Source organism: Lathamus discolor, chromosome 9 (assembly GCF_037157495.1).
Source record: "Lathamus discolor isolate bLatDis1 chromosome 9, bLatDis1.hap1, whole genome shotgun sequence".
NCBI classification, from domain to species: domain Eukaryota; kingdom Metazoa; phylum Chordata; class Aves; order Psittaciformes; family Psittacidae; genus Lathamus; species Lathamus discolor.
The window spans coordinates 19,446,814-19,460,819 of NC_088892.1; the positions used below are offsets into that span (position 1 = coordinate 19,446,814).

The window sequence follows — 14,006 nt, forward strand, 5'->3', positions numbered from 1 at the left end:
CTTGGTAATTTTATCAGGTCAGTTTGTGTAGTCTATTGATGGCAAATCTTCATCACTGCAAAGAAATCATTTAGTGGGAAAATGTAGCACCACCGTATGTTGGTATGAACTTGCAGGTATGTTAGTACATCAAAATGTCCTATTTGAAAGCAGAATTGTACTAGCATATTTTCCAGTTCTAACCTTTGCATTTGTACCTTGTTTTCTTTACTATTTTTACTGTTAGATTGGATTACATTTGAATCATTTTCCTTAACAAAACCTTACAGCTTTGCTGAGAGTGCCCGAGAGCAATATGAGAAATTGTCCAACATGCACAACAACATGACTAAATTGTATGAAAATCTGGGAGAATACTTCACCTTTGATCCCAAAGCAATAAGCATAGAAGAATTCTTTGGCGATCTGAGCAGCTTCAGAACTCTGTTTTTGGTGAGTAATGTCTGTTAAACATTATACATATTCTTTTATCTTCTCTCTCCCAGTTTTAATTCTTCTCTAATTCTGGTGTCACAGTTATCTTTGTGTTCTGTTCTATGGCAAGAAATAGATGAATGTTTCCAAAATTATTTAGGTGTTAGTCACTGGGAGCTATCATACTCCAGTTTGTAACTTGCCAACTCAACTGGAGGATGGGGTTCAGACATATGAATAATTAGGAAAAACATGTTAAAATCAAGACCTGAATGGCTGTATGTACATTGATGTTGTGTTACAGGCTGGTTGATACCTTAATGTTGCTGTGATGCTAAGGCTGAGACTTTAAATATGAGCTTGATATTGCTGGCAGAACTCAGGAAGTTCTCTTAGGCACTTATGTTACTATTTCCAGCCATCCACAGTGGTTGGTGTCAGGGTATGGGTTTTTTTATGAAGGAATTTAACAATTTCATTTTAAACAGCTCAGTTTTCTAGTGGGTTTAATGTCATCTTTCCTAGTGGCTGCCTGGGAGCCATAATTAGCTGCACTATAGGAAGTATACAGGGAAAACAGATGCCTCGAATGTCACATTGTGTCTCTGGAGAATATTGACATCACTTGGAAATACCACCATTTCCCATACAGCTGTGGCTCACTGAGCCATCTATTGCCAGTAGCTGGATTAATTTATCATCTAATCAAGAGGACTTTCAGTTTCAGTGTGATGGAGGAATAACTGCTTCAAACATTATTCTCATGCCAAGTTTACTTTATTAGAAAACACCTATTACAATATATTTAACTATGCATTTTATATTGGCTGAAATAGTTCTATTTTTGCCCATGGGCAAATCACCATTTCTTTTATAATTAGTAAGTATGTCAACACATCTGCATGAAGATTTGTCAAGAACGGGAATAGCTGTAGTGAGATATTCCCGTGCAGTTGCTTGCTCCTAAATCCAAGGCTTACTTTTTCAAATTATTTGAAAATCTGTTGTTATAACTACTTGAACCAGACTTCAGAGTAGCAGTGTCCCAGTATTGTGATGAAAATCTGTCCTTAAGCACCTAAGTGCCTTGAAGGGGGTAAGAGGTAGAGGGCACATGTGTTCTAGAAGGTGTGTCAGAATGAAACTGCTTTCAATTACTCACTTTTTTTTTCCCCCTTCATTTTGACTTCCTAAGGATTTGGGTGATGGCCTCTTGCTCTTCAATGGTTGTAACTGAATTTCCAGGGAGAATATTTTTAAGAGATTCATATACTGCTTTGGAGTGACAAAGTAGTATGGGGGAGTGGGAGAAAAAAGTGTTATTTCAGGGTTTTGGTGTGGAAATGTGAGACATTGTAAGTGAAGTGCAGTAACTCTTCTAATAACACAGCTGGAATATTTCTGTGGCCTTTCCATATGAACCACAAGCAGAAAAGAAACAACTCTGTGTACGTTAGTTCCAGGCACAGAGGAAGCTGTCATGGTTTCAAGTTTAGAATGAGAATCTGTAAGTAATTCTGTAGGAATGAAGTGCTGATTTCAGGAGTTGGGGGGCTACTGAATCGCCTTGTACAAGATCATTATTTCGCAGCAAAATACTATGCTTAAGATTTCAAAAAAGGATAGTGATAACAACTTGACTATTGACTTTTCTCAGTGTTGTGAGCTTTCGACTACGTGATGTGTAATTAATGGTACATTTTTTCATCTTATGACTTCAGTTACACTCGTTCTTTTCAATGCTTTTATGTGGGTATAACTGATTGGGTGTTGCTAATCATTTTGATAAGGAGATGAAATGCGATCCAGATGACCGCATTTCCCTATGTTTATTGATCGCTGGTTAACGCAGAAGGAATTCTGTGAGATTTAAGCGTGCAAAGTACTGGTAATTATTATTTACACATAATCCTCTGGTTAATGCTCTATTCATATATGTGCTTCTTTATTTCTGCAAATACTTCTCTGTGTATATAGAACAGTGGTGTGAATTGTACAAAACACTCTAAACTTTTATACTGAGAAATACCACCTGGGTTTTGTTTGCTAGAACCTCCTTTACTTTGCTCTTATATGTAAGTGCACAAATACCTGTGTTCTGCTGAGTATTAGACAGTAGCGGACAGCAGATTTGCCTTGGTTTTATCATTATTGTTATTTAATAGGAGGAGAAGAGGCTGTTATGAAAGTGGTTGGCACAGTTAAAACTTCCTGTGTAGCCAAGTACTTCTGCTAGATTTGATTTGGAGCAAGCAGGTTTTGGATATTTTCAGCAGAATGCAGCTACTCTGCTCTTTTCAAATGTAATTAATCTTTTATATTTCACTTACGTACTAAGTCAGTTTTCATGGACTTTGTTTTTAAAGTTTTGATAAAAGGAGAAGCTATGGACAAATCAAGAGTACGGCCTCCTTCTGGTAGGCAATATGTAGTTAGTCATGAACTAGTAGTCACTTGTTACTGAGGATCACAGTAACCTCACACACACATTCTTGGAATCCTTGGTATGAGGTTGTCACATTCTGATAACATCTCATCAAAACCCTTCATGTTGTGGTGTAAATACACTCAATAAGTTAATGCACCGTAAGACATAGTTGTATTATTACCTAATTGACCTAAGGTGCCTTCTGTGTTAAGGGGGCATCATTATAGATGTGAACTTCTCCTAGCAAAGGTCTCAATCTGTGGCATTTCATGACACGGACTCAAGATAATGCAGAGACTCAAATCCTCGTTTATTACCACCAAGCCCTTTTTATCCCCTTGTTCGGTACTTTCCCAACCTGCACAAACATACAACGTTCCATCTCACTGGCCCCTGTAAAACTGTCCAGGTAAATAGTCCTATCACAGTGTGGCAGACCCTCTCACAACCCGCACATCCTCTGGCCTCCAACTGAGATTCCCTCCACAACTACATCCTGGCCCATCCTCCCAAGGCTTGCTTGCTTACCTTTCCTGTCCTTCAATGTTCCAACTCATAGCCCCAGGGCTCGTCAAGCACCAAGGCCTCAGAGCTCATTCCCAAATTCTTTTTCATGCAAATCTTATCACCTTCACTCCCCACAACAATCCACACGCTGTTTCAGGAACCCGGGGTCTTTCTGCTTTTGGAGTTGTTACAAACCCTCATACGGTCAGTTCTCGGGAATTATTTGTACTTTCAGTCAATTCAGATGTTTAGATATATACAGCGGTAGTAGTAGTAATTGTAATTGGGTCTTTGGGGAATTTCTTGGCTTACTTAATTCACTAGAGCAGAGCCTTGTAGACTTTAGTGGCATAAAGGCTCTTGTTTAGGGATTTAATTTTTTCCAGACACTTGAGGAAGGCCTCGGGCAAGCATTAAATGCTCACAGGACACTGGGCTGTTTTGGGTGGTGTGGGGTTGGTTTGTTTGTTTCGTTTTTTTTTTTTGTGGTGGTTTGGGTTTTTTCGTTTTTGTGGTTGTTTTTTTTTTTTTCTATAAGTAGTGATTACTAAAAAGAATTAAGATTTTCTGCAATATCTTGGTGCTTGTAAGAAGTTTCCCAAAAGGAAAAAGACTCTTAAACTCATTTACTCTGTGGAAGTTACTGTAAAAAGGAACGTAACTACTGATCAGAATTCAGATGGAGTCAGAAAAGGCTGAGCATGTACAGCAGCTCCCAGTATTCCCGGGAGCATGCATCTCAAATTTGTCCAGTTCAGACTATTGCAATGCCTGCAGGCTTGTTCTAAGTGGTCCCATTAACGTTTTTTAGTCTGTTGTTAAATGAGTCAAGTATAATTCTAGATATTCTTGAATTATCGACTTCTTTGTCATTCTCCTCTGTTATTGCTAATGCCTGTCTATTGATAAAGCTTGTTTGTTCTGCTACTCACTTTTAGCTTAGAAGTTCAGAAGCTTTTCAGATTGCTGCTTCTGGTTTTGTTGCTAACATTTCTGGTGTGAATATGTGTGATGATGGGACAAATCACAGAATCATAAAATAGGTTGAAGGAAGGCACTCAGGGTCATTGAGTAGAAATCCTGCTCAAAGCAGGACTAGTGTGAAAGTTAGTTTGAGCTGCATGGGGCCGTGTCCAGATGAGATTTGAATATCTCAATGTGTTAAGATACAATGACTGTGGGAGACTGTATTGAAGGCTTTGCTAAAGCCAAACTAAGTGATAACCTCTGCCTTCCCTTCATGCACAAAGCCTGCCTTACTAGAGAAGGCAGTCAGGTTTGTCAGGCACAGTTTACCCTGGTAAATCCAATGTGGCTGTTTCATGTGTCCTTCCTGCTTTTTATGTACCTGGAAATGGCTTCTAGAAGGAATTCCTCCGTGATCTCCCTGAAAACAGAAGCAATAGCTGGCTAGTGTGTAGTTCACAAAGCTTTCCTTGTTCTTTTGAAGATGAGCATGTATTTACCTTTCCCAGGCACTGGAGAGCTCCCCTGAGTCCCACAACATTGTCATGAAATAGAGGCCTTGCAATGACATCAGTCAACTGCCTGAACTGCCTGTGAAACAGTCATGGCAACGGTTGAGATGAAGGCAGTGCAGAACACCTCGGCCTCTTTTGAGGTTAGGTTCCGTGCCCCATTCAGCAGCAGACTTTTTCTTAATCTTGCTTTGTTCTTAGCTGTAGCAGCATTCCTCATTGATTTTTCATATCTCTTGCCAGTTTTATCTCCATCTGAGCTTTCACTTTCTTCATTGCTTCCCTCTCTGGGCAATGTTCCTCCTGCGTAGTTTAGCCATCCTTCTGCTTTTCCATGTTTCTGGTTTGTGTCAGAGCTCCCTCAGGAGATGCCTGTTCAGCCCAGCCAGCCCCTGCTTCCCCTCTTCAGTGTCATGGAAGGGTGATACTTGTGCTTTGAGAAGGTTTCCCTTGAAGGTCAGTTACAAACAATGAGCGCTGCAGATACACATCATGTTTTAATTGAAACTACAGTGTATGTAGTTGGAGATAATTGGCCTTTGTGAGCACTTAGAATTCAATCCTTAAGAAAATCTTCACCTGACTTCCATTACCTTTGTACAGGAGCTATTACTTGTAGTTCCTTCCTCTTAACCTGTGATTTCCTGTAAGGTTCTGCTATGTGAAAGTGAGAATACCAACTAAATAGATTGATTGTAATGATAATTTTTCTTCCTTTCATTTGCAGTTAGTATCTTACGTTATAGAATAATGCAATTCAGCTATTTGAAAAAGTTGGAATTTAAATTAATGTTTTAAAAGCTGAATCTACAAGAATTAAATCAGAAATATATTCTGAATGGCACATCCCAGGTCATGAGAAAATTACCTGTGTGTTTGTATGTGTATGTGTACATCTATATAAAAATATGTTTGGAGATGTGATTGTCTTAAAATGCTCATATCGAGCTATTTTAATGTTAAGCAAACAGCTGGTGCTTTGAAAACTCACATTAAAGAGCTTGATCATTAGAGGAATTGCCATATATCAAATGGGAAATAATGCCTTGAAATAAAAAAAAAACATATGCATGTATTATCTTTTCTAATTGCCTGCCTTTTGCAAGTTGGACAGAAACAATATTTAACAAATGCACCTCCACATGGTCTCAGCATTCAGAAGTTGTTGGCTGAATGAGACCATGCAGAGTCTATGAGAAAAACATTTGCTAGAACAGTCATGTTTTTTCATCCTTCATTCCTCTGATAGAAATGTATCAACAATACAGTGATATTCCTGTGGGTGCAGTGGGTTGTCTTCAAGTTATTTCCCAGCAAAATTTTCCATATAAATAAGTTGTTATTCTGTTATCCCTAAACAAGAGGAGTGAAGGAAATTACAAGTTGGCAGTGTGGGCTAATGATGCAGTAACTGATAGTTTTCAGTTTCTTTGTGTGAGACGCACTGATTGCAGTGGGAACACTTTCTATACTCTTCCTAGCAGTAGATAATTACCCCAGGAATTGGCTTTTTTTCTCACATTTTGTTGTTGGTTGCGTCTTTAAAAGTGCCCAGATACAAAGTTTCTTAAGTACCAAATCCATCTTTTGTACTTATTTTTTTATCAACATCTGTCCACCTTCATGTGAGAGACTTTTGTGGCTGTTGTGTGATGTTAGGAGGAGGAAAAAAGCTCCACATGATTAGGAATTCACAGCCTAAGTGACACCTTTAAAACTGCTCATCATATGATGGCCAGTAGCCAAATAAATTCACAGGACCTCGAACCAGTCTTCTGACCAAATATTCCTCGTTGGGCATTTAAGTTCATTGAGCTGAAATATAGTGCACCAACCTGGAGCTGCAGGTAGAAGAAACAAGGTTTATTAACTGACTTTTTTTATCTGCTCCCATTTTATCCCCAGGCTTTTCTAACCATTTTTGCAGGAAATGCAATTAGAGCCAATGGTGTAGTGAGGCAACAAAATAAAGTTTGCATCACTTTACCCCTCTACCTCTTAGGGTCCTCGAAGTTCCCACATGCCTGTACTGTCTTGTTAACCTCATTGTATTCAAGGCATATCACAGGAACTAAATAAAGCACTTGAGCATGACGTCCCTTTGCACACGGAACATGAATCCAAATCAAGCCTGGAGGGGGGAGGAGGGAAGGGAAGGTTTATTCTCCTCTTTGATGGTTGCACAGAAATCCAAACAGAAGTAGCAGTGGGGTTTTTTTGGGTTGCTTTTTTTTTCTCTCTCTTTGCAGAAAAAAGCATCCACTGAATAATAATAATAGTAATATGCTTTTTATACTTAGAACTGTTTTGAAGAAGAAATGTTCTGTTACATTTTATTGATTTTTGTCGTTTCTCTCATTGAAAGTAAACACAGATTTCTTTGTCCTTAAAGACAGTGACTACCTGATACTTTTTGGTTTGATTTAATTTCTGGCTCTTATTAAATAATGCTTAATCAGTTGCCTGAGGCAAGATGTCAGTTTGTTGTTTTCTGGTTTGGTTCTCCACTTTAACCTGCTCTCTCACAGAGTTTATATCAAATGATCTGAAATATTTTTACTCTGTCACTTTGGGAATATTTGTTTCTTTTAGGTGCTAATGTGTTTAAAAATATCCACCAGATCTGTCATGCCTCCATTTGCAAATGGACATAAAGATCCTTCTAATCAGCTTGTGGAAGTTGTATGAAATACTTACTTCATCATTAGATAGGAAATGTTCTTTTCTTATACAGCTCTTAAACATTTCTGATTTTGTTTGCTCTCCCCTTTAATGCAGGTATTCTTAGAGGTGAATTTAGAGTCTAAAAACCATTGTTGTAATAATGCCTATAAGAATAGATAAATTTGAGGCAGTAACAAGCATTTATGGACATGGTTGTTATGAAAAGCTTTTTCCTTCAGTGAAGTGATATTTTTTTATATTTGGTAGACAGTTTTATCCATGGTGACTGCTTTCCTCATGTCTGTGTTAATGCAGCTCTTCGAGTAAGGAATTACTTCTTTAAATTGCATTATAAATGTAGTTAGGGAGAAAAGGTTGTATTCTAGTATAAGTAAATACTTAAGCAGATGTGAGTAACTCATCAACTCTCAGTATGAGATGGGTTCTTGAAAAAGACCTGTGAAATAAACTGCCCTTTTGTATCAACACCGGCTATTGATTGATAGCTACTGTACGTCTGGGATATTTTACCATAACCCTGTAATACAAAATGCAGAAAGTGAACATCTCCCTGAAATGAGAAGATGTATGATTAGTAAACAGAACGCTTGTTATTGGATGACCACTACCCTGATCTTTGAAGATTTTATAAGACTGATGCCCTGTACCAGACAAGAAATAAAACATTTGTTATGTTGCCTTCATAAGGAAAATCTTACACCACAGTGGATTCAGCATCTTGAGTATAAATGTACTTGTAAGACCTTTACTTCTTTGTAACATTTGTTTGTTTGGAACTTGGTACAAAGTAAATTTTAAGCTCCATGACTCAGGTATGTTTTGTATGGCTACTTTGAAATGTTCTTTGAATACAGCAGGTCATTTTCTACAATACTGTACATCAATGAATATACAATACCTAAGTTAACACATAATAAGCATGTGATTTACTATGAAATGCAATACCTAGTCAAGGTAAATTCCCAGCTTTCAAACTCATAAATTGGGTTTGTAATTCAGGGGTGGTTTAGAAGAAAGGCTGTATTCATTGTTTTCCCTGGTTATTTGTCTGGGAATACACATTCTCCCTTCTGCCTAAAAAGTAACAGTTCTTTAATGTAGTCTGAAAGATAACAGTTTCTAGCTAGCAGGAAGCTATGAGAAAAATAAAGAATAATGAGCAAGAAGTATTTTCTCCAGCGAAATTTCCCAAGAGGTAATATCAAAAGTGAAACATTGTGCTTATTAACAGGCAGTATATAGCAAGTCCTTCCTCCCCCCTGCCCAAAACCCCATACAAAGACCCTTTTGTAATCAATCTCTTAAGTTCTTATCTGAGTGTATGCATCCAGCTAGTGCTGAGGAGATGATTTTTTTTCATGAACAATTCAGCAATTAGATGTAGGCAAGGAAAGTTTAAAAGTAATGGAATCAGAAGCAAAAGAATTCACCTAAGAGCAGTAACTCATCAACTCTATTAACAAGCTGTTAGTGCTGGTAGATAAGTAGCTACTCTATTCATGGTGCAGAAGGTAAGGATGACATTTCTCTTGGAAAATATGCAAAAGCTGTAAAAATAAATAATGAAGAAATGGAACTGAATTGCAGTACACTGCGTTTGCAAGCACTTAAATGTAGGCAAGTGTGAAAATAGGCAGTACAGATAGGGTTGGGGTTTTTCTCTGATAAATGTAACTTGTTTCTGTGGTGGAGCGGTTGCCCTGTAAAATGGGCAAACATGATCTAGACAAAACCGAAGCTAAGTTTCCTTATCTTGGAAAGGGAAAGGGTTAAGAGTTTTCTTTATAATTTTCCATTTGATAGTTTTAAACAGACTCTGGTGCTGATGGCAGCGAGTCCAACTGAGCAATGTCATTATTCCCAAGCATTATCTTAGAAGTTTGAAGTATTTAAATGAAGATTTTAAGTGCTCATTGTACTTGGCTTAGTTTTGAGATTTTGACTATCACAATACCTAACCTGTGAATCTAAGCCAGGTGTTGAAGAATCCTTGTAAACCAGTAGCATTTGCTACCTGCTCTAAGTGGCTCCGTTTGGCAAGAGTTTAAGTCTAAAGCAGATTCTTCCATAGAAGATGTTTACAGGCTGCAGATGCTTACATCTGCACCTAACCTATCTCTAAAATGCTCTCTCATGGATCAGAAGGAACCTGACTTCTTTCTGTAATCTCCACAGGGATGTTTCATATAGTCACAGTCTCATCATCCTGTTTGTTCATATATCATATTAAGATAATTTGATAATTTGAATCCATTTTTGTCTTAATTGTGATTTCAGAGTGATCGCTGCATTATTGCACCTTCAATTAGCTTGCTGATGCTGTAGTAAATTATAGCTCATTCACTTCCTTAAATTCATATTTACTTGCTTAGTTCAGGAACATCCAAAGCAAGCTAATAGAATTGGATTATCCTGTCAAAATATAATATGAAGCATGAAGTGGAAGGTGTAAGAAACCTCAAGAAAAAAATTGCAGATGGAAAAGTGTATCCCTTCAGTGTTGGGTTTTTTTTACATACATCATTTCTTTGGAGGATAATGCCACGCAGCCTCTAGGACACTTTCTCCTGACAGTCCATCAACCCTGTCCTGAAGGAAGCATGCAAAACACAGGCGGTTTATTTTGTTGTTTAAATATTTTATATCAATATACACAATATTGTGCGATATTCTCATAGCCTTTATTGAAATTTGTCAGGAATTTCTAGTCAGAAGCTTTGAATCCTTTCAACAGGATAGGCTGGGAAAAGATAGGCTGAGAAAGTTGGGGCTGTTCAGCCTGGAGAAGAGAAGGCTGCGTGGAGACCTCATAGCAGCCTTCCAGTATCTGAAGGGGGTCTATAAGAATGCTGGGGACAGACTCTTCATTAGGAACTGTAGTGACAGGACAAGGGGTAACATGTTAAAATTTAATCAGGGGAAGTTAAGATTGAATATAAGGAAGAAGTTCTTTCCTGTGAGGGTGCTGAGGCACTGGAATGGGCTGCCCAGGGAAGATGTGAATGCTCCATCCCTGGAGGTGTTCAAGGTCAGGTTGGACAAAGCCTTGGGTGAGATGGTTTAGTGTGAGGTGTCCCTGCCCACGGCAGGGGGGTTGGAACTGGATGATCTTAAGGTCCTTTCCAACCCTAACTATTACATTCTATGATTCTAACACATGTATTTCAGGGTTCTGCTGCTTAAAAAAAGTTCACTTTTTCTACTGGATTTAGGCTTTTATGGGAACAGACTTTAGAGATTTACTTTAAAGTGACTTTTTGCTAAAAAATCTAAGGGGTTGTGCTTGTGTGATGACACAATGCTTTACGTGCCAGCATACTGATTTTGACCTTGATCCAACAGATCACTTTGTGAACAAAGCAAGGGTTTATCTGCTTTGGGCCTTGGTTTCTCTTCTTCGACTGAACCCAAAACAACCAATATTTGTTTGCTGGGGGGTTTTGTGTATGTTTTTTGTTGTAATGCCAATAATACAGTTTTGTTAATGTGCGTGGTATTCCAGCTCTGTGTCTTTCAGGAATAACCTGAATTAGGCATGTATGTTTATTTGGCTATCCAAGTATTGATTTTAAGACGATACTAAACCGATCCCAAATCTGTCCGCATTAGGTGGATTTAGTAATTATTCAACTATATGCTGTTAAGTAATTAAGACATATAGCTTTTCTTGTGCAGCTTTAAACTGGGTTCAGTAAACACCAACACCTCTTCTACCTTAAGCTGCTAGGCAGTTTCAAGTGGTTTTGTGACACAGCTGATAACTGGCAACACCTCCCTTCTCCCTACCTGAATATACAACAGCAGCTACACTTGCCAAAAATCCTCATCTGTAATGGCATGCCAGAGACATTTCATGTCAGATGTAGTGGTTCATGATCGTGGTTCATGATGCATGAACCATGGGGCACTATCCCAAACACCATCTTTTTTACTTACTATTTCATAACCACCCATCAGGAAATTGAATTTGTCTGCACTTGTTTAATACCAGCTCATTGCATCTCTTTTCCATTATTTTTGTAAGGATAGCAATGTATTTGAGTATGTTATCCTCCAGGGAATACTCATGGAAGATCTTTTGTACATGTAAACTGATTGCTCAATCTGCTGGATTTTAACTCTATTTCTGTAGATTAATTTCCAGTTAATCTGGGTTTGTTGTTCCTAATGAGTTATGACTGAAAAAGATTATATTTTATTTTTAGTGGAACCTCAGTTCACATATTTTGCAGCTGCAGGGCAAATTTAGGGAAGGCATGAGGGATCGCAGGCTGCCTTCATTATTGGTGCATGACCGCTTTGTAGCCAACTGCATCTTTAATATCCAAGGAGGTTTGTGCATTACAGGTTTTCTTTCTTCTTGTTTTTTAATAATTTACCTTTGAGAGTCTATTTACAACCAGGCTGGTGTGTGAATATCTGTTTCTGTCAAAACTTAAGATACACACAGAATGAGATAGACATTAATTTTTTATCTGCTTCTTAAGGAAGCTGAGCTATAAACTGGCAATCCTGAGTACTTCAGTGAATCCTAATAAACACAGGGGGGAACATCAAGCTATATTCCCCTTCAACTAGCTCTCTTAACAAGAGATGATATTCCTTGCTGAATCTGCTCCTCTGCTAGGAGAGACAATAATTTAGGTTTGTTTTATTGTTAATAGGAAACCCCGAAGACCACAGTTCTTTAAGTTTTTGATTTGCAGTTGAATTAGCAAAACTGCATGCTGTTATGCACCACGCAAAAACAGAGAGTGATGAATAGCATGTCAAAAAAAGGTTTTTTTTTTTACATTAAAATGTTTCCGTCTGTTGAGATTCACTTCAAAATGATTGCAGTTCTTGCATGCACTTGCGTGTTTTGAAAGACCAGATCTAGATGAATACTTCTCAGAATGTTTTCTAAAGCCACTGGGAAGGCTTTTACTCTTAACTGTGTGTTGCTTCTTGCTGTGTGACATTTCTCAGATTTGTAACTGTTATATTAGTTTGGTTTTATTCTTTAACTAGGGAATAAATATAGTTGTGCAGTGTATACCTATGAAGACCATTATGTACTTTGTCATTGTTAAGCTACATTGCAAACAAAATTGCTGATTCCTCCCCCTCCCCTTTAAAAGCAATGCCAATTTCAGAGCTATTTTTTTTTTTTTTTTTTCAGTATTCAATCTGATCTCTACCTTTTTAGGTAATTTAGCCTGCAGAACTACACAGAAAGGCCATCACTGACATATGATACTTAAATATAACTTAATGACCTGAAATAGCACTGTTCTGTGTTAAAAGAAGTCCACTGAAACACGGAAGTTTAGAAGAGAATAGGTATAGAGGACTATAAAAGCATGCCCAAGAAAAAGAGGTGAAAGCATGAGATGATGTCCAGATTTCTTTTAACTTTAGGTTGGTAGAACCCAAATAACACTATCGCATGGCAGGCGCAAAATCACGTCACCTTTGTATTTTGAAATATTAGGCTCCTCCACAGTGTGGAGGTGTAGGAAGTGAGGAAATAGTAAATAATGAAGCCACATGAGATGGAAAAATAATCGTTTGCAGTAAAACAGTACAAAATTAAATTTAAGGGATTAGTGGTGTAATTCAGGCAGAGAAATGTTGTAGAAACCACTGTACATCTTGAGTCAAAATTCTCTTTATCTTTCTTTACGGTCATCTTCAATCACCTTGGAAAAACGATAATCTAATTTATTTATAATACTAATTCAAATATAAAATGTGCTTATAAATACATATGAATATTTATTTTGTATTCAGCACATAACTTGAAAGCAACTGGGAGTGTGTCTTACAAATTATTTCAGGCTTTCATCCAAGTATGACTAAATGTACAGCAGTAAATGATATAACAAATAAAAAGTGGTTAAGAGTCAGACTGCCCGATGGAGAGTAATAACCGACAAGTACATTCCAGGTGGTTTGCTTCTGAGGTGCTTTGCGAAGGAAAGGGATTGCATGCATTAAACAGTGGCGATCATACAAATACATCATCCTTGATTGTTAGTGGGGTTTTTGTTGTTTTGTTGTTGTTTCTTTTGTTTCATTTGTTTGGTTTTCCCCACAATATTAATTTTGAATTGGAATGTAGATGAAAAGATACGTTAAATTTCAAGGAATGTGGCATAAAACTGTTTGGGTGAGTAGGAGGTTCGAGAGAATTTGGGGTGGCAGTAAAAAATGCGCTAAATAACCAGAAATACTAGTGTTGTTACCAGGCAGTTGCCAGAGTACTACAGCAAGTGGACATGAGAGTGGACATATATTTTTCTCTAGAGTAACCCTTTTATGTTGTTATCAAAATGCTTTTGATGCTCTATGTGCAGTGCTGCATTGTACTGTTAAGTCTCTGCTGTCCTTGACTCTCTCGTTACAGTTTCTGGTAAGAGACTATATGTGAAGATACTCTAAAGCACTTACATCCTAGAAGGAAATAAAATAGTAGGAAATGCACATTTTGAAGAAATAAGAATGGCCCATCT

The 14,006-nt window shown here is 37.7% G+C and overlaps 1 protein-coding gene across 8 annotated transcripts in view; it reads left to right on the forward strand.

Moving 5' to 3' along the window:
- Positions 1-14,006, forward strand: part of DIAPH2 (diaphanous related formin 2) — a 234,385-nt gene that overhangs the window by 134,023 nt on the left and 86,356 nt on the right. For all 8 annotated transcript variants that reach the window (XM_065690008.1, XM_065690010.1, XM_065690011.1 and 5 more), the window contains one exon: positions 267-432. In XM_065690008.1, the coding sequence (XP_065546080.1) occupies positions 267-432 (166 nt within the window). The remainder of the gene's footprint in view (positions 1-266; positions 433-14,006) is intronic.